This window comes from Nomascus leucogenys, chromosome 4 (genome assembly GCF_006542625.1).
Source record: "Nomascus leucogenys isolate Asia chromosome 4, Asia_NLE_v1, whole genome shotgun sequence".
Taxonomy (NCBI): Eukaryota; Metazoa; Chordata; class Mammalia; order Primates; family Hylobatidae; genus Nomascus; species Nomascus leucogenys.
In genome coordinates, this window is record NC_044384.1 from 148,516,274 (window position 1) to 148,540,914 (window position 24,641).

Here is a 24,641-nt window from a genome sequence, read left to right on the forward strand (position 1 = left end):
TACATTTTAGATCACCAGTGATAACACGCTACCACTAATTTTTAATTTTACATAAAATCTGCAATTTCTAATGGAGAACCGTGGCTGGACCTACCTGGTGGCACAACTCTGTTTAAACTGGGGCAAGACCACTTCTTGAGTGGCTGCTGCTCCCCAGATACCCCACCCGCCTGCAGGGGGTTCATGGGGGACACTTTACCCTGCAAAGGCTGACTTCATGATAGAAAGGAGAAAAGCAAATGAGGGAAAGCAACAGCAGGGCCGTGACAAAGGCCAAACCTGGACACACCTGGACGCCTAAAATCAGACCCAGTTATCAGGCCCTCACTCCACTCGTCCTGACCCTACATTTCCAGGGGACACTGGCCCGGGAGGGACCCAAGGCAGGAGGTGGGGCTGGGACAGCTCCCACCACGCAGAGCTGAGGATGGTGGGCAGGGACGCATGCCAGGATCCCCACGTCCAGCTCCTCAGGAGAAAGGCGGGAATTCAGCAGGTGCGGGAAGACAGATGCAGATACCTGTTTGGAGGCTCCTCGGAACTCAGAGAATTGGGCTGGCGATCTTCTGTGACTTCTGGTGTTTCTGCTGGGAAAGAAAATCTGTGATGCTGCTTTACGCCTGACAAAAATCCTTAAGAAGTTGATGTTTTTACCCTTAAAAATGGTTTCACACTTTCCTTTCTTATCAATGAGAGGCTTATCTTAGCATAAGGATGATTAATAAATTTACAATTTTTTAGCTCTTAGATAAAATGTATTCAAGACTGGAATCTAATAAAATGTGATCTACCGAGGGCTTGTGAAACAGCCAGCAATAAACTGCATCAGCACCCAAATGCATCAGGCTAGAGTCAGAAAGAAACAGGATGTTCTCTCCTGTCCGCAGGAGCCATGGCTCTGACTGGCCTGAAGGGGCATCCACCTGGCAAGCTTAAAAGATGTTCAAGAGAGGAGTAGTGACGCTTGTGACATGTGACACCAGCTTTCACTCGCACACGCTCACATCCCTCCACGCACAAATACATGCACAGTCTGACGATTCAGACACAGTCTGACGAATCGCCTGGCGAGTCCTTCCTGCCCGTCTGTGGCTCTCCAGGGTGAATGGTGAGCCGTGAGCAAAGCCGCAGTGCAGGTTTCCCAAACATTCCACGCAGGTGGGGTACGAACTTAGACCATCAAAGAACAGCCTGAGATGCCAGTGCAGAAGGAGCAGACCCTCCCACCTCGGCTCCTGGGCAGGAGCCAGCCAGAGTCTGTGATGCCTGTACTGCTTGAGTGCAGGCTGCGTGGGTGCAGGCCACATGGTCCCTTGACGCATCTGCCACCGCCCAGCCGCGTGGCACCAAGAATGATGTGGGGAAGGAGAGCCAGCAACACTCAGCGGCTGCTGTTCATCGCCACGCTGGCAGCTGTCCATGAAACACTTTCGAAAGGGAATTTACCTTTGGGGTGAGCAACAGTTCTCAAGCGTTTTCAAATCGCAGCAGTTGGCTCAAAGTCCAAGAGAGCTGAGCTCGATGTAACCTGCTTGGAGGTTTCATCCCTGAAAACGGGCCCCTGGTCACACCAGGAGCCGCCACACTGCTGGATGCTGACTAGCAATAGACACGGGATGCCCGAGGGGCTGGGGGGGCGGATCTGCGGGCAGCGCTGCAAATCCCACAGGCATCTGCTAGTTCAGTGTTCCGGGCCACCTTCCTGCGGGGCAGGTGTCAGGGCAGAGGCAGGGCCAGGATCTGAAATCCAATCTGCCTGCTCCAAAAACTGCCCTTCCCACACTATTACACTGCCTCAAAGAAACACCCAAAGATCCGGCCGGGCACGGTGGCTAACAGAAACCCTGTCTCTACTAAAAAAAAAAAAAAATACAAAAAATTAGCCGGGCGTGGTGGCGGCCGCCTGTAGTCCCAGCTACTCGGGAGGCTTAGGCAGGAGAATAGTGTGAACCGGGGAGGTGGAGCTTGCAGTGAGCCAAGATCCCGCCAACGTACTCCAGCCTGGGCAACAGAGTGAGACTCTGTCTCAAAAAAAAAAAAAAAAAAAAAAAAGAAAAAGAAAAGAAAGACAAAAAAGAAAAGAAGAACCCAAAGAGCCACAAAGCTTTTACTTGTGTTCTGCAGAGGGACAAAGGCAGCACGTGCAGCCCGGCAGCAATCTCACTGCACGGCGAGAACTGTCCAGAAACACAGATTCCCATCCACAGAGCACACACACCAGCCTTCTCAGGGCTCCACCCCAGGAAACTCTTCTTTCCTCTGCCTTCCAGGAAATTAAGATGCAAATTGAGTCTGTCAAGGTCAGAAGGAGGCCGACACGCTCGCCAGGGAGTCGCCTAAACAGCTCCGGGCAGCATCGTACCCAGAGGCTCCTGGCCATAAGAGCTCGTGCGTAAACAAGAGCAGGACCTGCCTGCCTGCGGACGGACGTCTTTCAGAGCTGCTTTCGATTGGCAGGAAAAATAACGGAATCTGGTCATCCCAGTTTGGCCAGCTGGGAGCTCCAGGCAGGGCTCTGCAACCTCACACCGTGGGCCTGGGAGCCTGTCTGCGCTGTATGTCCCAGGGAAGCCCCGCAGAGCCAGGCGGCCGCCCCGCCCCAGGGAGGCTCCAGAGCAAGGAACGGAAAAGCCAGCGGTGCCACCAGGCAGGAAGTGTGGGCCAGGCTGGGGACCCAGCCTGACACCAAATCCACGCTTTTCCACCTCTCAGGAAGGAAGTCTGCGTTCACATCCCTCATTCAATGATCAACATGCAACCGGATAACCACCTGCTCCTCTACTCTGGGACTTAAAATAGTCTTTATTAGAACAAGGCTTTATTATTGGCTCTAGGTTGACAAAACAAAAACAAGCAAATTGTTTTAAATTCTTGCTAAGTTATTTAAAAAATAAATACTTTAAATGATGTGCAATTATTTTAAATAATCAAATAATATTTTAAAATAAGAAAATCACTTTAAAATAAACGTTATTTTCCTTCAGCCGAGAATCCCACACTCCGCACGCCCTCATTTCCAGGGGGTGCTCCTGCTCCACAGTTACATAGTGACAACAGCAGCGTGAATTGTGCAGACCGTGGTGAGTTCCCAGGACTCCGGCCGACTTCAACAGGAAAATGCACAGGAGGCCGTCTATCCTGAAACGTCTGTGGTTCCCAAAATCCAAAATCGAGATTTTTCTTTAAGGATTTTTTTTTTCTCAACTGTTATTAACTGGAAAGGGAAAGTTGCTTCCACTGAAACCTTTACAGGAATAAGAATCAGGTCTCAGGCGTAGAAGCTGTGGGCTTCCATTAGAGGAACATCCCATGAACCCTGGGAAGCCTGCAGCGCGTTCCTGGGAAAGACAGCACAGAAACAGATCTGGGCAAAAAAGGAAAACTTCAGCTGAGACGCCTCAACTGGGTCGCTCCTGAAGACAGAGGCACGGTATGTGCTTACCCTCACCCTGGCGCCTTGCCCTACAGCAGGGCTGGCAGGAGGCCCCAGCCCTTGGGCTGCAGTCGGAGCAGCCACGGCCTGCACACTGTCCTTCCAGCGGAAACCTGGGGCTCTGCAGACACAGCTGGTGCGTGACTACACATGGCAGGGCCATGTAAGGACAGCAGAGAACGGGCTCCACCAACCAAGCCCCTTCTAAAGCACACGGCGGCTCCTTCTCACTAAGCGGAGGAGGAAGCAGACTCGACACGGAGCTGTCAGCGCTGAAGACACAGAGACTGGGGGTGGGCGAGGTGCCCACAAGGGCACCCACAGTCCTGGCTCAGAGCGTGTCCTGGCTGCAGGGAACACCATCCTCAGTGGCTGACTCTGCGCCCTTTGTGCTGCCCCAAGTGGCTCTGACCTTCCACTGAGGACTCTGCTGGGGTCCTGCGGCATCTCCCCGGTGACGAAAAACATGGGTGGGAGACGGGGAGCCCCTGAGGCAATTCTCCCACCCCCACCGCCCCTCCATCCTCTGGAATGAAGACAGCGAGACACACACTCTGACCCCAGGGAGCCTGAGTCTCTAGACCAGCAGGTGACACAGGACATACATAACGGTAACTGTCATCTAGCACAGTAAGTCATACAGGCCAAAAACTGCACACACTCCCGTGAGCAGCTGGTGGGGGAATCAGAGATCAGGGTGAAGTTCAAGGCACCCCAGGAACGAGGGGGCAACACATTCGGGACCAGACGTTGTTTCAAAATTTTCCAAACCATACACCCTGGCCTTCCCTCAGTGGTGCTCCTGTCACTGAAGATGAACTTGGGGCTCATTTTCCAACTCTGTAAACAAACATCTAATGAGCTGGGTGGGGGCAGGGGGAAGGTCAGGCCCAGGCTCTACGGAACCACAGGCCACATCGGAGGCATGGAGAGGAGGAGAGGGGAAGGTCAGGCCCGGACTCTATGGAACCACAGGCCACATCGGGGGCATGGAGAAGAGGAAACCACAGGCCACTTCAGGGGCGTGGAGAGGAGGAGGAGGGGAAGGTCAGGCCCAGACTCTGCAAAACCACAGGCCACTTCGGGGGCGTGGAGAGGAGGGCAGCAGTACCTTCTTCGTCCAGGGACGTGGCACGGATGATGACCGGGCTGGAGTAGGCGGGCAGCAGGAGCGGCAGGTTGGAGGGCACCGCATAGCCACAGGGCACAGGCACCGAGTACCCGCAGGGCACGTGAAGACCCACATTCTCCTCCTCAGTGCTGGGCACGGGGGTGGGCGGCTGGTCCTCCTGGAACGGCGTGATGTCGATGACAGAATATGGGTTGACTTTCATCGGCAGCACCAGCTTAGTAGGCTCTACCACTGGGGTGGTTTCTGCTCCAGCTCCATCCTCACCTCCTGGGGATGCAGAAAGGACTTGTCAGCAGACACATCACCAAGGGCATGGCAGGCATGCCCTCCTGGAGCGCAGGTGGGAAGCATGTATGAGCTCCCACCATCATCCCATGCCAGGACCCCTGGACGTTCCCAGGTCATCAGGTGGCCACGGAGGGAGCACTCACACATGGGGCACCCAGCATCACCTCTGGGCACAGGCGAGACAGACGCAGCCTGGTCACTACAGGAGGCTCATCCCACGAGCTAACTCAGGGAGAAGCTGTCAGAGGAGGGCAGCTGCTCCCCTCACCAAGAGGCTGGCGCTACGCACAAAGAAACACCATGCAAGCTGAGAGGAGTGTGCTGTGCACAAAGAAACACCATGCAAACAACCGAGAGGCTGGTGCTACACACAAAGGAACACCGTGCAAGCCAAGAGGTAGGTGCTATGCACAAAGAAACAGCGTGCAAACAACCGAGAGGCTGGTGCTATGGCCAAAGAAACACTGTGCAAGCAAAGAGGTGGGTGCCGTGCATAAAGAAAGAAACGCCATGCAAACAACCGAGAGGCTGGTGCTGCACCCAAAGGAACACCGTGCAAGCAGGGAGGCAGATGCCATGCACAAAGAAATGCCGTGCAAGCAGAGAGAAACACTGTGCAAACTGACAGGCTGGTACTACACCTGAAGAAACACCGTGCAAGCTGAGAGGCGGGTTCTACACAGGAAGAAACACTGTGCGGGCTCTTCCACCGCAGCCTGACCTGAGCAGTCCCTCTGGTCAGCGAACAAAAGCACCCAACCCACCTCCAGACTTAGAAAGCGAAACCTCTATAGCTACTTCATCCCACACATTCTGAATATTTCTTTTAATCTAGTGATACAATGATGAGGTCATTCTTATTGGGAAATAGCAATACTTTTTCTTTGCAAAATACAAAGGTTGAGTGAAAAGGTTGAAAATTATGGAAAACAGTACAAAGAGAAGAAAATTAGCCAATCTTAAATTAAGTCCTTTCAGGTACATCATGAAGAAATCATAACTCTCTGGCGCCTACAAATCATCCTTTCCCTACAATCTTCCAATTGGGCCGTAAGAATAGGGAGAAAATCGGTGAGTCCGATGGCTGAGCACAGGGACCCGGACGCCGGCGATCTGCGGAATCACCTGGGAACTTGCCAGGGGACACACCTGGGGACCCACCTGGGGACTCACCTGGGGACCCACTGGGAGACTCTCCTGGGGACTCACATGGGGACTCACCTGGGGACCCACCGGGAGACTGTCCTGGGGACTCACATGGGGACTCACCTGGGGACCCTCCTGGAAACTCACCTGTGGGTGCAGGGGCTTCACTGGCTCCAGCACCTCCTATCTCAGGGGCGGAGGGGGCCTGTCTGTCCGCTTCTGGGATTTCATCTCCGCTGTCAAAATCGAACTGTTCTCCTTCTTCCTCTTCATTATTATTGGTATCATATTTCATTTCATTTTCTAAAGAGAAAAACCAAAATCAGATCAAGGAGACAGAGAGAGAGACAGAGAGAGAGAGAGATCGATCTATGTTAGCCAGAGACACTGACTAAGTTCCTCTGTGCTGTACTGAGCTTGTAGTTAGCCTTTTTAAGGGGCAAAATACGTGTCATTAGAATTCTGAGTCACTGGTTTTTATTTTCTTTTAATAGGATCTACAACTCACCGTTACAAAAGAAAACAAGAGGCTGGGGGCGGTAGCGCACATCTGTAATCCCAGCACTTTGGGAGGCCGAGGTGGGCAGATCACAAGGTCAGAAGCTTGAGAACAGCCTGGCCAACATGGTGAAACCCCATCTCTACTAAAAATAAAAAAATTAGCCAGGCGTGTTGGCGGGCGCCTGTAATCCCAGCTTCTCAGGAGGCTGGGGCAGGAGAATGGCTTGAACCCGAGAGGCAGAGGTTGCAGTGAACCGAGATTGCACCATTGCACTCCAGCCTGGGTGACAGGGCAAAACTCTGTCTCAAAAAAAAAAAAAAAAAAAATGAAAAGAAAACAAGAGAAAGTAAGGGGAAAAAAGAGCTTTTCACATTTTAAACCTGTGCACCCAGCAGATGAACATCACCCGGCTGGGCTGATGGTTCGGAAGAAAACTCAGTATCATCCACTTTACTTTTAGAACTAACTTCTGACACCCTGCATCTCTCCCTAGAATTCTTCTCCTTTTATTTTCATTTTGCCTCTCTTATTTACAATTTTAATTAAATATCTCTAATGGTTAGAAAATCAGTGTCAAATATGAACATCGATATATAGCTTAAAATACAAACTTCCATAATTATTAAAGAGCATGGTTAATAACCGTTCCAAGTGAGTGCTTGATAAGAAACACTTTGCAGGAGGCGAGCCACAGGTCTCCTTGGACTGGGGTTACGGCTGATGGTGCAGCCTGCTCTGTGCATCATCTGCAGAGACAGCGTGCTGGGACTATGCACCACCATCAGAGCAGACAGGTGCTTCTCCTTTCTCCAGAGGAACCCACGTGATCAGAGGACACCACTGGACACACCCAGGATCGAGAGGAACCGAGCCCCTTCCAGCCTTTCCCAAGGGCCGGGATTTCTTCCCAACACACGTTCCTGAGGAAACCTCCTGCTGCCATGCCCTGCAATCCACAGAAGCAGGTGGCACCTCGGGACAGGGCCTGGGGCAGCCCAAACCAAGCGCCTCCAACACAGACATTCCCCTGTGGGCCAGGGAGATGCACCCAGGCAGGAAGGTCCAGCTTGGCTGCAGGCAGCTCCGGAGGGGGCTGAGGGGGAGCCCTGCTAGGGAGGAACCCACAGACAGACGACCCACTTCCACTCCACTCAGTCTCCAGGTGCACTCTGCCGGGCCTCCCAGGGAAGTCACCTCCCGGGGAACTCTGGTGGTCTAAAAACAACCTTTACATTTGAGGTGTTTCATTTTCCTTTGAATCTCCTGAACTAGTCATACATTCTAGGAGCACCTTTTGAAGGAAACAGATTTTTAGGTCACCACAAATACACGGAGGGGCCCAGGCCCATGACACCGTGAACTGGATCCAGCTTCCGCTGCAAGGATGGTGGGGATGAGACCCCCAGCTGACCATGACGCCTGGGGACCCCACGAGCTTTCTGGAACTGCTTCCACCAACACTCACGAGTTTTACAAGTATGAGAATGACAAATATTAAAATTGAATCAAGAAAAAGGATTCAGAAACGTGTTATTTTTAAAACATACGTCTGATAGGAGTGTGTGTTGCTGTCCTTCTGGATGGTGAACTGTGCTCTGCCCAGATACCAAAGCCTCACCCGCTTCCCAGAGGGTCAAAGACTTCTCTAAATTCAAAGTTTTGAATTTAAGCCTAATCAAATGAAACAATCAAAGAAGGGGGAGAGCTGCAGTGGATAGAACCGCTAATTTCCAGAGTCTGAGCCTTGTTAACTACGTACTTTCAAACCAGTCCTCACTGTCTCCCAAGTGACCGTAAACAAAACCTATTTCAGAAGGGTTTTTTTTTTTTTTTTGCCATATCATTAAGTACTCAGTTTATTGAAATGAACTGATGAACACCTTTTAAAGCAAAAAGTTAAACAAACTGTTTTCAGGAATATTTTCCAAATGCAACTGTCATTTCCATAGAAATCACGTTTGGGGAGAAAAAATCATGCTTGCCAAATAAACATGCTGGGGAAACAATGCCGACTAAATGCCCTGACGAAAATCATCAGTGAAAATGTTTATGTATTGCTGGGCGCAGGGGCTCACACGTGTAATCTCAGCACTTTCAGAGGCCAAGGCAGACTAATTGCTTGAGCCCAGGAATTTGAGACCAGCCTGGACAACATAGTGAAACCCCATCTCTTTAAAAACAACAACAACAAAAAAGGTACAAAAATTAGCCTGGTGTGAGGTGTGGACCTGTAGTCCCACCTACTCGGAAGGCTGAGGTGGGAGGGGCACCTGAACCCAGCAGGCGGAAGTTGCAGTGAGCTGAGATCGTGCCACCGCACTGCAGCCTGGGGGACAGAGCAACACCTTGCCCCCACCCCAAAAAAACTTTCTGTTCTGACCACCCAAAAAAAAGCCACTACCAGGCACATGTTCAGATTCATCCAGACGGTGACACAATCACATTAGATTTTTATATTGTCAACTTTCTTTTTTGGAAATTATATTTTACTACCGCTGAACTCTAACAATTAGATAAAATACACCTAGACATGATTCTATAAATATTGTTTTTTAAAAAGGCTTGACAATGTCTGGTACAAAATAGGCTCTTAAATATCTGCAAGGGGGAGAAACACAAGCTATTGGGACCGGAACCCACACTGTACCCCATACAGGAAGACGGAATTCTCTTTAAAGTCTTCAGGAAGGAAGACCGTGAACAGGAGCCCATGTCTGCAGGAAACAGCCCTGAGGAGACACCGAGGCCCCTCCACTCCCTCCCCGTACACCACCTCCTGGGCTGTGACACCAGCCCCGGGAGACCTGTGGGATTACCCAGGACAGTGCATGTCCCGTGTGCCAGGTACAGGTATGACCCTGAGAAGAACCGCATGCGTCCTCGGAGCCGGCACCTCTGCCCACCACCCAGCACGGTGCAGTGGGAAACCTCGTTGGCAGCAATGTGTGACACGCTCATCATGTGAGCGAATGAATGAGAGAATGACGAGCAGATAAGCAAGCTTCAAACTGTTTATTTGCCAAAAGAACTCACTTTTTCCCCTAGTAAAACTTAAAGTAGAATTCTACTACACAAGGGAAAACACAGCAATCAAGAAATTCTTCCAAAAGTTTAAATCTTGTTAGTTTAGACTTGGAGAGCCTTGGAAGGGGCTTGGGGCTTGGAATTCGAGAGCTCTCTGCTGTCACCGAAAGACTGGCACACACTGGCAGAGCTGCCCTCCATCCTCTGCAAACACTGCAGGGAACGACTTTCAAGTTATATAGACTCTCTAGAATGATGTGTGTTACAAATTCCTCTCAGAATTCAGTTCCAGTAAGGAAAAAATAGCCTTTCTACAAGAACTCAAAGAGGGAATTTGTGCTCAATGTAACCACCTGAGGCTGCACCCCCAGCTGCATGTGTGCCCACAGCTGTGCCCACACCGGGTGCCCAGGACAAAGGGTGAGGCCGCCCAGAGCCAGGCTGCTCCTCCCTGACACCCACCTCCAATGGGGCCTCCATGGATGGGGAGGCTGCACTGCCTTCTGAGGTGAGCGTGGGGCCGGGCGTTCAACGTGGTGTGTGCTGAGCACATCCATCCCAGACACTGCCCTGGGCCCTGGGGGATCCTGGGTACCACACTCCCCACCCAAGCTCCCCAGGTCCCTTTGTGAAGAGCAATGCAGAATGCCTTTAAAACTCCCGGCATTTGGGATCCTAAGTTTAACTCTGACACTAGCCCTGACAGGTTCAATTGTGTCTCCTAAATCCCTGTGCTGAAATCCTCACCCCCAATCCCACGGGTGAGCTCATCTGCAAACAGGTGACTGCAGGTGCAGTTGGTTAACAGGAGGCTGTGCTAGAGCAGGCTGGGCTAACCCAGTGTGGCGGCGTCCTCGTGAGAGCAGAGGCCAGCACAGGGACAAGGAGCCACCCGGCCGCGCAGGAGCAGGAACTCCCGGGAGTGCCCACAGCCAGCAGGCGCTGGAAGAGGCAAGGAAGGCTGTGACCTACATTCCCGGGGAGCACAGACAGCCTGCCAGCACCTTGACCTGGGACTTCTGGCCTGCAGCCCAGGAGGCTCCCCCACAAGCTCAGCCAAGCCCTTTCCAACACAAAAGGTCCTGTGCCATCCTCAGGGCCCTGGCGGGAGCCAGGCAAGCTGGGCCGGGTTGGTTCCCACAACACTCGTGCTGCAGCCACAGAAGGAATTCCCGCTCCTCAAAAGCCCAGCTTGAGAACTGAGCCATTCAGCTGAAGGAGAACATTGATGACAAAAAATACAATTTGCAAATTAGGAAAAATGCTCAACGGCTGCTGAAGGCATCTCGGGAGATACAACGTGTTGTAGTTTCAGACGACATGGATCTTTCTAAAAGCTGGTGGGGAATCTGCAGCGTAGCCGTCATTCGCTGGACACACCGTGGCCCAGTGTTCTCCACCCACTGGACCCTATGGAGCCCAGGAGGTGGGTGGGAAGGGCCCGGCGCCCTGGGGGGGCAGCGTGGCAGGGAAGCAGGGAAGGGCGGCCTGGGCAGGGCTGCGGCTGGTGAGAGGCTCTGTGCCCCTCCTGCCCACGCAGGATGTCAGGTTCTGACAGTCACGCATGAAGGCCATGACACGGAGGAGGAAACACAGACGGCAGTGCAGCCCGTGCTGACCCACCAGCACCCAGCCCAAATCTAACTACCCGCCAGCGCCCAGCCCAAATCTAACCACCCGCCAGCGCCAGGCCCAAATCTAACCACCCCCAGCCCCAGCCCAAATCTAACCACCCGCCAGCGCCCGGCCCAAATCTAACCACCTGCCAGCGCCCAGCCCAAATCTAACCACCCCCAGCGCCCGGCCCAAATCTAACCACCCGCCAGCCCCGCCCAAATCTAACCACCCACCAGTGCCCGGCCCAAATCTAACCACCCCCAGGCCCGGCCCAAATCTAACCACCCCCAGCCCCGCCCAAATCAACCACCCGCCAGCACCCGGCCCAAATCTAACCACCCGCCAGCGCCCGGCCCAAATCTAACCACCCGCCAGCGCCCGGCCCAAATCTAACCTGGCGTTTGGGTTTGGGGGACCATTCTTCTCCTGCCCCTCTCCTCTGTGCCCTCTGGCCACAGCTGCACTTTCCAGGAAAACTGCAGGGTCTGCTGCATTCAGGGGCCAGCCCTTGTGGGTCACCGGCAGCGTGACAGGACACCCCTAATGCTGACCAACAGCAGCAGCCATTTAAGCCTCAGGACTCAGACTGTTTCTGTCACAGCAGGGCCATTGGGGCTGCCTTGGTGGCACTGACTTCTTACCAACCTGACTATTTACACTTGTCAGTATGCAGGTAATTGGCTCATCAATTAAGGCACACATTTCTAAAACAAGTTATGAAATAGAAAACCTTAAGAAATATTATGTTTCCAATTACTATGACACAATATGACCATGCCCATTTTAGTTTATGCCTATATGCAAAAAAGGGCGAGGAAGTTACCCGACAATCCAGTCTTCGAAATGCTGCTGCTAGAAGCGCTGCTGCTCCCTGGTCCTCTCCAGGATGGCGGAGAGGTTCTAGACGGCCCACAGGACAGCTCAAGTTATGCACGGCTGTTGCGCTTGGGGTGGCCAGTGTGACCAAGGACCTCACTTGTTGTTATTTAATTCTTCTCAATTCTAAGTTTTGTAGACACCTGAGCCTAGTGGACCTCGCCGGCCTGAATCTCGAGCTATCAAGATGGCTAGCGGCCTGTCTGAGCGTGAGAGCCGTCCCCACACCCCCTGGGCCCCTCTGCTTGTGCCTGTCTTCATATGGTCTGCGGCGGAGATTCGTTTCTGTTTGGTTATTTCTTTTTTTTTTTTTGAGACAGAGTCATGCTCTGTTGCGTGCGCTGAAGTGCAGGGTTGTGATCGCAGCTTACTGCAGCCTTGACCTCCTCCCACCTCAGCCTCCCGAGCAGCTAGGACTACAGGCATGAGCCACCATGCCCGGCTAAGTTTTATTATTTTTAATAGAGACGAGGCGGCACTATGTTGCCCAGGCTGGTCTCAAACTATTGAACTCAAGTGATCCTCCTGCCTCGGCCTCCCAAAGTGCTGGGATTACAGGCATGAGCCAACGTGCCCACCCCAGTTTGGTTACTTTTAAGAGATACAACTTTTTAGAGCAATTTTAGGTTGACAGGAAAATTGAGAGGAAGGTACAGAAAGTTCTCATATACTCCCTGTCCCCACAGAGAGCCTCCCCCAACACTATCCCCCATCCCCTGCCAGAGTGGAACACTTGCTGCAACTGAGGAGCCAGCACTGAGGTACGTCACTAACTAAAGCCCACAGTGTGCGTGAGGGCTCACTCTTGGTGCTGTGCCTTCTATGGGTTTGGACAGGCGTGTAACGACATGGATGCACCATTATCAAGGAATTTCGTGGCGCTAAAAATCCCCTCTGCTCCGCCTATCACCCCTCCCTCCCGCAAACCCCTGGCAACCCCTGAGCTCGTTACTGTATAGTTTGTGTTTTCTAGAATGTCATGTGGTTGGAATTGCACTGTGCACAGCCTTTTCAGGTTGGCTTCTCTCGCTCAGTAAGATGCATTTAAGGCTCCTCCATGTCTTTTCACGGCTTGGCAGCTCATTTCTTCCTAGCACTGAATGTTCCATTGCCTTAATGGGCCCTAGTTTATCCATCCATTCACCTCCTGAAGGACATCATGGCTGCTTCTGGGTTCTGGCAATTATGAATAAAGCTGCTATTGACACCTATAAGGGCAGGTGTTGAGTGGACATTAAGTTTTCAACTCATTTGGATAAATATGCTGAGGCATGGCTGCAAATCACACGGTAAAAGTGTGCTCCGCTTTGAAGAAGCCACCAAACTGCCCTCCCACGCGGCTGCCCCATGGCCTCTAACCACCTGCCAGCACCTGGCCCTCCTCAGCATTTGCCGTGTGTGTCCACGCGGCCGCCCCACGCCCTCCTCAGCATTTGCCGTGTGTGTCCACGCGGCCGCCCCACGCCCTCCTCAGCATTTGCCATCTGTGCCCACACGGCCGCCCCACACCTTCCTCGGCATTTGTCCTCTGTGTCCAAGTGGCCGCCCCACGCCCTCCTTGGCATTTGCTGTGTGTCCATGCGGCCGCCCCACGCCCTCCTCGGCATTTGCCCTCTGTGTCCACGCGGCCGCCCTACGCCCTTCTCAGCATTTGCTGTCTGTGTCCACGCGGCCGCCCCACGCCCTTCTCAGCATTTGCCGTCTGTGTCCCCATGGCCGCCCCACATCCTTCTCAGCATTTCCCATCTGTGTTCCGGATTTTGGCTATTCTAATTCGAAGTTAGTTTTAAGTGATCTTTTCTTAATGAGCAAAAGGCTACAAATAAAGTATCTAAGTTTAGTTTAAAATCTAGTTACCCTCTGTCTGGGGTGGGGAGCGGCCTCTGGGGGTCACTGTGTGATGGTCCTACATACTTGTGAATACACCAAAAGCCACTGAGCTTTACAATTTAAACAGGTAAATGGTACTAAGATATGAATTATATCTTAATAAAGCCATAAACAAAAAAACTTAATCTCTCATTTTAAATAAACTATACATATAAAAACAAGTGCTGCCCAGGTTTGTCAGGGAAAACAATTGCTAATGTTTGAAATGTATAAATGCAGATACTATCACTTATATTAACAGCATTTAAAAGTTTGCTTCAAGGGGAAAAAAAAGACTACTTCTAAAATACTGGAAGAATATTCACTAAAATTTTAACAGTACTCATCTCCCAGAGGTGAAGTATTTTCTTTTTCGTGACTTGTCTATACTTTTGTTTTTATTCTACAATTAACGTGCATTATAATTTTTTTAATTACCCAATTTAGATTATAAACTGTAAAGTCATTTGAATACCTGAAATGTAGCTTCACTACATTTACATAGTAAATACATTTAATAGTGAATACAATATTCACTGAATAAACAACAAACAGAAATCACGTTACTCCCATCACGGCGCAGCACATCTCCCATCCTGCTGTGTTACTGTGAAGCCCCTGGACAAATCTACACAACAAATGCTAAGTACAGAGTCGTGGGTGAGAGAACGGCTTCTGGAGTCGGAGAGCTGGGTTCAAACTTCGCTTGCTGGCCACGAGACCCCATCCCTCATCTATAGAAAGGAATCACAGAATGGAAAGACTCCCTCCCCGGGGCAAGTTGCAACAAGTAGGAAAGGCCGTGTGGTGTGTACAAAGCCACTTAACCTGAGGACTAAGACGGAGCACCCAGCATACCTCTTTACAGAGATACTGAAGGGAGGATGACAAATACAATATGCACGATGCAAAAGAAGATGCATAGAACACTTCAATTTTCTGTTTTCTTTAGTGAAATATTTATTCTACAAGCTATCAAGACCTGGTGGCTCTGGTCCCAGCATCGTCAGTGGGACAGAACTGGCCGCCAGCCCTGGAGAAGCAGGCCACCCATTCCCGGGCCACCTTCGCTCGTGAGCAGACAGCGCTCTGACTGTTCCAAGACCATGAAGAACTTTTAGAGACATGCAACGATTAACACACTGAGAACAAGATTAAAGTAATACTGATTTTTTAAGATCAGAGATAAAAGCTAAGTGTTACTTTTCCTGGGGATTTGAAGAGCATATCTGATTCTAATATGAAGGTTTAACTCAGGATATAATTTTCTCTTATTTTGAATGAAGGCTGTTTGTGTTTTAGCTCTATTGTTTAAAGAAAAGTCCTTTAAGAAGCACCAGGCTGCAAACAGCTTCATCCACAAGAGGCTATTCATAACCACTTCTTGGCTCTGGGTGTCACTGTGGTTTGTAGCTGCTTGTGCTGAAGGAGGCCTCCCCAGAAACAGTGCCATTCCCCAGAAACATTGCTGCCCCCAGAAACAAAGATGCCCCCAGAGACGATGCCAGTGTGAGTGCTAGCGTCTGTCTGAGCTCATTATGGAAGTTACCAGGTATTTGGTAAATGATTTTTGTGAACCAACATTAACATGCCAATTGTACTGATTTCTTTTGCCCTAATGTAATTTGCAATGGAATTTTGCTACTAATTAGAGAAAGGCTTTAGCTGGCAGTGTGACTTGTTTTGCATTCTGAGAAATCCCAGATCATCTTCTGAATGGATTTGCTAAGTGCTTACCAGCTAGGTCTAAGTACTTCATAGATGCTAACTCGTCAAATCCTCCCCAAACTTATGAGAGGGTTCTGTTTTTTCCAGGAATGACGGAAATTGAAGGCTGCTTAGGTCATCAGCTCACCCATCTCAGGGTCAACATTTGAACCCCAGCTGCCGGGCAGTAGAGCCTGAAATCTTTCCTGGTGCACAAGCTGCCTCTCAAACACCACTTCACCCTGTGATGACTTGACTTGTTGCCAAGGACATTTCTAGAGAAGGCACAGGGACCTGGTAAAGGTGAGGAATGGGCATGGCCTAAAGAATGATTCCACTGGAACACACAACAGCACCCCTGCCAGGAGGCCCCACGTGCAGCCACTGAGGAGGACACTTAGGAAAAACGCGCAGCAGCCTGGAAAATACTCACAAATACAAATGTTAACACGGTATAAAAACCTACGCTCAAAATGTTAAAAATCAGGCCACGTTTGGTGGCTCACGCCTGTCATCCCATCACTTTGGGAGGCCAAGGTGGGCAGATCACTTGAGGTCAGGAGTTCAAGACCAGCTGGACAACACAGTGAATCCCTGTCTCTACTAAAAATACAAAATTAGCTGGGCGTGGTGGCGGGTGTCTATAATCCCAGCTACTTAGGAGGCTAAGGCAGGAGAATCCTTGAACCCAGGAAGTGGAGGTTGCAGTGAGCCAAGATCACACCACTTTACTCCAGCCTGGGTGAGAGAGCGAGACTCCATCTCAAAAACAAAAAGTTAAAAATGTATATTCAATGACTACAATTATGTAGAAAAGAAATGTGGGGAAAAAAAACAGAAAAGTGATGATCTAAAGTACCAGCACCAACTCTGTCCAAGCACAGGGAAGAACCGAGGTCGCAGTAATTTCCTGCTGCGTCCTGATCTTCAGGGGCACTTTTAAGTGGACAGTTTACTTAATAATGGAGGAAATTATAATTAAAGTACCACAGAATCCTCAGAAAAGACACCAGGCCATTATCCCTAAAAGTTATTGGCTAGAAACTCACCTAAGTTTCCGAGCCAGAGCACTGTCATTAAATGGTGGCTTTCTGTATCAAAGTCCAAGGTCATGTGGCCTGTCAGCAAGGGCAGGGGCCTCACTCCCAACCCGACAGAGGGCTGCGGTGGCTCCTCAGCACCAAGCGTGGGCCTGTCAGCAAGGGCAGGGGCCTCACTCCCAACTTGACAGAGGGCTGCGGCACATCCGCAGCACCTCCAAGGCTCCTGGGCTGCCACCAGGGTCTTCCGAGGACACCCTCCTGGGTGCCATGTTAACAGCAGCAAACTGTGGAGATCTCCACGTTCCTGCAGCCTGCAGTTAGTGACCAGCCCTGAGGCTGGATCCAGTGGGCCTTGGCCCAAAGACGGCCTGGCCAGTCCAGCTGCACCCAGAGGGCGTGGGCCTGTCATACTCTCCCCTAGGTGGAAATCTGGGCAGAGGGAGGGGCTATGGAGACACCCCCCGCCCCAGCAGAGGAACGACCTACTGCAGGGAACCCTGGGCACCGCCAGTCCTGCCTCCATCAGAGACCATGTCTCTAATTAGCACAACCAAGGTGGAGTCCTATGGGCCCAGGAACCTTTTTCAGAAGCCAGTTCTGCTCGTGGAGACCATGGGTGGATGGGCATTGCATGCAATCCAGGTGGTGGTACCACTGGGCAGAGCTCCTCAGGGTGCCAGGCACTAGCCAGGACTGATGACGAAGTCAGCAAATGCTGGAGATACATTTAATGAGAAAACGGTGTTTCCGCCTTCTTGAAACAGTGGGCAAAACAGGGTGAAAGGCAGCATCCATCTGCCATGGGATTCTGAACGGGCCCTACGTCCTCCACATTCCTAGACACTTACCTGCAGAGACAGCTTCCTGGCCTTTCTTTTATTTTTAACTTTCCCCAAAAACTGTACCTGCCTCCTCAGCATGTCAAGGCACCGTATTAATGGTGTCCCATCTTACATGCATGTGGGAAGGAGGGGAGGCAACAGAAAAGCACACAAGATCTGGTGCCCACCCCTTCAAATAGAAAACTATCCAAGACAACCACTCATTTCCGTGAAATGCCAAAAAGAAAGCAGGGAGGTGGGAGGGGGCCCTTGGAGGGATGGCCGCCCAAAGTGGGCCCGCGGAGGGTGAGGCCGCAGGATGACGCCCACTGCCCTGCTTTGCTGGGGCATCACCTCATTTGATAGGAATGAAAAGCAGTAAAAGATTTTGCTCTCTGCCTCATGTTCCACCTTTATTTTTTAGACAGGGTCTCAGTCCCACCACTCAGGCTGGAGTTCAGTGGAACGATCTCGGCTCACTGCAGCCTCAACTTCCCGTGCTCAAGTGAACCTCCCACCTCAGCCTCATGAGTAGCTGGGATTACAGGCATGCACCATCATGCACAACTAATTATTATTATATTATTATTTTTGCAGAGATGGGGTCTAATTATTACAACTATTACAACTAATTATTATTATATTATTATTATTTTTGCAGAGATGGGGTCTCACTATGTTGCCCAGGCTGGTCTCAAACTCCTGGGCTCAAGTGATTCACCCACCTCAGTCGCCCAAAGTGCTGGCATTACAGGTGTGAGCTAAGGTGCCCGGCCTCATTTTCAATTAAAACAACCTAGTCTGGCAGAGCCCGACTGCCAGCAATCCACACGTGAGTGAAGCTGTGGCGACAATGAGCACCACGGCTACAAAGAGGCAAGGAGACTGGGCAACGTCACCCCCAGAAGAGAAGCAGCGGAGCCGAGGCCTCGGGTTTCCAGTACCAGGTCTCGTACCCCATGGTCCTGCGGCTCTGGAGAACCCCAGGAGCTGGACTTCCAGGCCTGGTTCCCCACCACAGACCCCCGGCAGCAGGAGTGGGCATCCCTTCTGGCCCCTGCGGTGTCACTGGCTGTTTCTGGGGTGGCCACTGCTCACACCTGGATTCTCTCATCTCTGTGGTCCACTAGGCCCCGGTGACCCCTGGATTCTCCCGTCTCTGTCATCTACCAGGCCCCGGTGACTGACTTGCTTATGAACAGCCTGACTTACAGGCTGCCTCTTTTCTGATCCGGCTACAACCTCTGACGGCCCAGAGTATCCACACAGTTGGGGGGCACAGATGACCAAATCCCAGCATCTTCCAAGACCCACACCCACAGTGCCAAGGGGCCTGGAGCCCACACAGTTAATTCCCCGACCTCCACGGCTCCATCACCCCCCGGATCTGCAACGGACACCAGGCTCGTGTGCACCGTGTGGTCTGGCAGGCCCTGGGAAGACAGAGGCCAGGCCTCCAGGCCCTGCAGACGACCTGCCATGGAAACGTCGGTCAGCGTCCACCTTCTCCACTGGCCGGAGCACGAGCCGGCAACCCTGGCATAGTGTTTTTGGCAACAATTTAACTCAGGTGAGGTGACAATGAAGATAAATCTTTCATCAGCAGCCCCTCCCTCATGGAGCATATGGATACAGAGGTCGTGCTTGTCCCTGAGCGGCCGCTCAGAGGAGGGGGGCAGAAAAGGAAACTGGGTGACCACCCACCATGGGCGAGCTGTGCTTTAAGCCCGAGCGAGGACTTCAGATGCTGACCATAGGTCCCCAAGAGCAATACAGCAGCATCTGTGAGGAACGCAAGAGGCTCACCCAGGATGCCCCCATGGCAAGGCAGAGGTGGGGACACCGAGGCTCACGTCAGAACCTTCTCTTTCTCCCGAGAAGCTCTCACTCCACCCCATACCCCAGTGACCAGCAATTCAGTGGTTCCAAAAGTACCCTGTCCTTGATGAGAGCGGCAGTGCGCCCTGACCCACAGGCCCACCCGCCAACTGCTGTTACCTGCAGGAGCGGGAGGCAGGGGCTCTCGCTGGTCCATGCTGCAGCTCCAGACGCCTCTCCCAGCTCTGTTAAGGGAAGGAGCTCCTGCAAGAAGGAGAGACGCTGTCACTGTTCAGGTGGATAAACACGCACTCAATCGGTGCAGGGCTGTGGACACAGAACCCCGCAAAAAGGAAGAGCTAACTGTCATTACTGCCATAATTAGAAGACTCGCCACCTATTAGTCGTGAATGCTTGTAAATCTCCCTTGAAACAACATTCAAGAGCAAAACAAAAGAGACTTCTCAGTGTTGGAGTGACTTCACCTTGAAGTGTAGCCAGAAGTTTATTTTGCAACTTGGATTCGCTGGCCAGGCCCTCCCAACCTGACACTGGCTTCAACTCCTTGTTGAATTTCCCACCGTATTCTAAAGGGAGAAATCAACATGTAAACCAAACCTGTTTATTCCAGACTTAGCTGGGATTAGGCGCGGCGCTGAAGGCCCTCTCCACTCCTTTTGGTAAGCATGTGGCTAACCTCTCGGGGCGAGGCTGGGTCCCGGCCGGCCTGCTGTTGTGATTCTTGTCTACACTTCGTGTTTCCCTCCCTGCTTCGAGGACACGAGTGTGAGTGTGAGCTGGATGCCAGCCAAGTCCCGGGAAGGCCAGTTCCTGGTGACTCGTGTTAAGACCACAAAACATGGGCCTGCGTCCTGCCAGAGCCATCCAGGGTGAAATAAGCTGTCCTCAGGGAACTCTCTGGCTGCCTCGGCTCCAGCACCAGGGACCAGGCTCCAGCACCAGGGACCAGGCTGTAGCACCAGGGACCAGGCACCAGCCCCAGGCCATCGCCGCATTAGGAAAAGCACATGGGGCCACAGGGGCCACAGTCCCTGAGTGTCACCCACAGGCCAGCTCCTCCGAGGCCAGGCGGGCCCACGCCCAGGGTGGTCACTGGCCTCACGTGCTCTTCAATGAGGAGAACGCGAGAGGATGGCAGGGCGCCAAGAGCTCCAGGCTCTGCCTGCCACACACCCAGGATGCCACCAGGCCAGCAAGTTCTCTTATCCTAGTGCAGAGAGCTGGTTGCTGGCTCTGGCACTCTCAGAAGCAGACAGACACAGCTTTCCAATGAGACTGGCAGTAGGACCCTGCCCCCACCCTCAGAGGCGGCACCTCCTGCATTCCCAGCCCAGTGCCCGCCCGTCTGCCCTCCTGTGTTCCCAGGCCAGCGCCCGCCCTTCAGCCCTCCTGTGTTCCCAGCCCTGAACCTGCTCTCCCTCCATCCCCCAGACTCGCTCAGGTGCATGCCACGTGCCACCACCCCTGCCCCATCCCCAGCACCTGGCCTCATGTTTCGGTGCCTGGCAGCCTCAGTTCCTACTGCAGCCTCAGTTCCTAGGTTTCAGGTCATTTCACCAACAACGCACACAAGTAGCTCAACATGCGCTGGGGCTCCCCACGAGCAGCAGCTGCGATTGTCTCATCTGTTAACATAACTGCTGAGAAAAGAGCAGAACTTCTGTCTGAGGGATGGGAGCCCTTTCACAGCATCAGGCCCCGAGAGACGTGCAGACGAGCCACAACCACACCCTGCTCCCCACTCCCTGCCCCCGGGGAGCCGCGTGTTCACTCAACATGCCTGCTGTGGCCCCCAGTGGCTGCGAAAGAGCCTGGTGATGCCGCACTGGACACCGTGACACACCCTGTAGCTTAACAATGCACAGCCATCACTAATCAATAAACCAGTGGTTTGCATAAACTAATGACAATTCCTGACAAACAGCTTTCTATCAGCCTCCCTGACCCCCTTTCTGCTTTCCAAAACCCCCCTGGAGGCGCTGCTCATCAGTGTGCATTCGGGGCAGCCTGAATCCAGGCTCCTGGGCTGCAGGCCTCACGCGCAGCCCAAATAACCCTCTACATAGATTACTTTTACCCTAGCTTTTTCCTTTTAGGTCCACCTCGCCAGCGCAACTCCAAGACGTGGGTACTGTTATTATTTTTCAATGGAGAAACCACTGGTGGGGAGACTTGAGACACTCACCCAAGGCTACAGCTGAGGGCGGGTGGCTGACAGGAAGGCTACAGCTGAGGGCGGGTGGCTGACGGGAAGGCTACAGCTGAGGGCGGGTGGCTGACGCAAAGGCTACAGCCGAGGGCGGGTGGCTGATATGAAGGCTACAGCTGAGGGCGGTGGCTGACGCGAAGGCCACAGCTGAGAGTGGGTGGCTAATGTGAGCACCCAGAGCCCGGCCCAGGCCCTGACTGCACGTCCCTGCCCTTCCACCCGCCGGCCAGGAGACGGGGCAAGTGAGGTCATCACTCCACCTAGAATATGTGGGGAGTCACAAGATCCACATCGGGTGCCCTTGCCGGTGAGCTCTCTGTGCAACAAGACAGGGTCCGAGGGCCGGCCAGCACAGCCGTGAGGCGGGAGGGGCCCACCCTCTCCACCCCAGCAGCACTCGTGAGGCAGGAGGTGCCCACCCTCTCCAGCCCAGCAGTGATACCACGGGATGACAAAGGATGTTATCCTTGGAAGGAAAGCTGTCATTTCCAAGTTAAGGTCAGACAGACATGCCTGGACCACAACAGTGAATGGGGGGAATGACACTCATGGAAGGAATCCTCACAGACAAGTGCAGCAAACACACCGGACAGGCCCCACACCAGACAGCATCCACACTGGACAGTCCCCACACCAGACAGTCCCCACACCAGACAGTCTCCATACCAGACAGTCCCCACACCAGACAGTCCCCACACCTGACAGCTTCCACACCAGACACCTTCCACACACCAGACAGCTTCCACACCAGACAGCTTCCACACCGGAGAGTCCCCACACCAGACAGTCCCCACACCTGACAGCCTCCACAACAGACAGCTTCCACACCAGACAGTCGCCACACTAGACAGTCCCCACACCAGACAGCTTCCACACAGGACAGTCCCCACACCAGACAGTCCCCACACCAGACACTCCCCACACCAGACAGCTTCGACACCAGACAGCTTCCACACAGGACAGTCCCCACACCAGACAGCTTCCACACCAGACAGTCCCCACACCAGACAGTCCCCACACCAGACAGTAACCACACCAGACAGTCCCCACACCAGACAGCTTCCACACCAGACAGTCCCCACACCACACAGTCCCTACACCAGACAGTAACCACACCAGACAGTCCCTACACCAGACAGCTTCCACACCAGACAGCTTCCACACCAGACAGCGTCCACACCGGACGGTCCCCACACCAGACAGCTTCCACACCAGACAGCTTCCACACCGGACAGTCCCCATACCGGACAGTCCCCACACCAGACAGTAACCACACCAGACAGTCCCTACATCAGACAGCTTCCACACCAGACAGTCCCCACATCGGACGGCATCCACACCAGAAAGCTTCCACGCTGGACAGTCCCCACATCAGACGGCATCCACTCCAGAGAGCTTCCACGCTGGATGGCCCCCCCCACATCAGACAGCCCCCACGCCAGATGGCCCCCACGCTGGGCGGCCCCCACGCCAGATGGCATCAATGCTTCCGACAATCGGATACCATGGACAGAGAGGACCACACTGGCTCTGAGACACAGACAAAACCCAAAATGACCCTTCAGCCTCAGTCAAAAATATTCAGCCAACACCAACTGTGCTGAAGAGTGCGTGGCTCTCTGAAGGAATGGACACGTGGGGTCTGAAGGGGACTGCCGGTGCGCACACAGCAGCAGGACCTGACGCTGACTGCCACCCTGAGTGCAGAGGGAGGGATGGCTTCTCCCCAGGCTGGGCGGGCGCGGGGTGGCTGTGGGAAGGAGAGGACTCCTTCATTCGTCAGCCGGGCCTGGATGACTCGGCGGCCTCAGAGCCAGATGGAAGAAGAGTACGTTCCACGGCTACGGCATCTCCCAACAAAGAAAATTAACAATGCTCCAACACAGCTATGAATCCTCAAGAGTTTAGGTTGACGTCATCTTTCCCTGGGATGCTGGCACCAGGGCCAATGCCATCTCACACATCAGCATCGCTGGAGATGGAGTCCAGGCCCGTTAGAGAAAGGGAGGCACCAGGCACCCCCAGCACCCCTGGTGGGTCCAGCCCAATGTCTGTTCCTTCCATGGTGTACCAGGACCTCGGGGAACAGGACAGACGAAGATGCATCCACCATACGAAGAAGAGACAATGAATAAACGCCCTGAGCTCTGCGGAGGAGACAATGAATAAACACCTTTGAACTTTGCAGTCCTGAGAGGAGACGGAGGAGGAAACTGTACCTACAGCACCTGTGAGAGTGAGAAGCAGCGTCCCCAGGACCTGGAGTCCTCACCACCTTTACTCACTGTGAGGCGCGTGGTATCCCTCAGTTTCTCAACTGCTGAAGAAACAAAAGTCACAGATTCACCTGCCCAACATTAGTAACATGACGCGGCCGAGGAGCCAGGCAGCCTGAGGCTTCAGAGAAAATCGGTGCCCTCCCTTTGTGACCCACACTCTGTTCGCAAAGGTGGTGAGCAAGTGGCAGGGCCAGAAGCACACTCTTCCCCCTTCCTGCCCTAGACAAGGCCAGCTGTACGCCTGCCAGGTCTGTTCAAGAATGAACACCACACTAGCACGCTCCACCTGACAGCCACATGGCTTTGTGCCTTCAGAGAATTCTGTTTCCTTGAGCCCTGCTGTTTAATCTCCAGGTTTTAAACCATACTGTGTAAATCTCATTCATGCTATTTGTTTCTCTACTAAAATGCATAACAATGAGTCAAATTGATTTCTCATTTTTCCACTGAGAATCTTAATGTTAGGACCAAAGGAAAGATGAACAAGCCTGGGCATTACTCCTTTTTATGCCTGGACCTTTTTAAGGGTGACATCTCACCCTTCACCCAGCACCTACCATGGCGTCTGCCTGCATCAGCTCCGCAAGTCTGCAGGGCAGCCCTGTGCAGAAAGCATGCCCCCGACCCTCCTGCGGCTCTGCGCAGCCCACAGCAGCCCCTGGCTCTACAGCTGGGAAGCGACTGTCAGATTCTGGCCCAGGCCTTGCCCTACCACTGGCATCTGACCCATACACAAATGTCAGGCAGACTGCAAACTCCAAAAATTTCCTTCCAAATTTTAGTGTCCCTTAAAAACTGCATTCCTAAGAAGGAAAATTTCCAGAAGGCTGTATTAGTCCGCTTTCACGCTGCTGAT

General features: G+C 52.7%; 1 protein-coding gene across 2 annotated transcripts in view; it reads right to left on the reverse strand.

Annotated features, from left to right (window-relative positions):
• ARHGEF10 (Rho guanine nucleotide exchange factor 10) overlaps positions 1 to 24,641 on the reverse strand; it is a 130,178-nt gene that overhangs the window by 92,784 nt on the left and 12,753 nt on the right. The window contains exons 2-5 of one of the 2 annotated variants that reach the window (XM_030812419.1): positions 19,457 to 19,540; positions 6,147 to 6,302; positions 4,545 to 4,832; positions 521 to 587 (exon numbers count right to left, since the gene is read on the reverse strand). In XM_030812419.1, the coding sequence (XP_030668279.1) occupies positions 521 to 587; positions 4,545 to 4,832; positions 6,147 to 6,302; positions 19,457 to 19,493 (548 nt within the window). In that variant the 5' untranslated portion in view covers positions 19,494 to 19,540. The remainder of the gene's footprint in view (positions 1 to 520; positions 588 to 4,544; positions 4,833 to 6,146; positions 6,303 to 19,456; positions 19,541 to 24,641) is intronic. The other variant, XM_030812418.1, reaches the window with a different exon arrangement.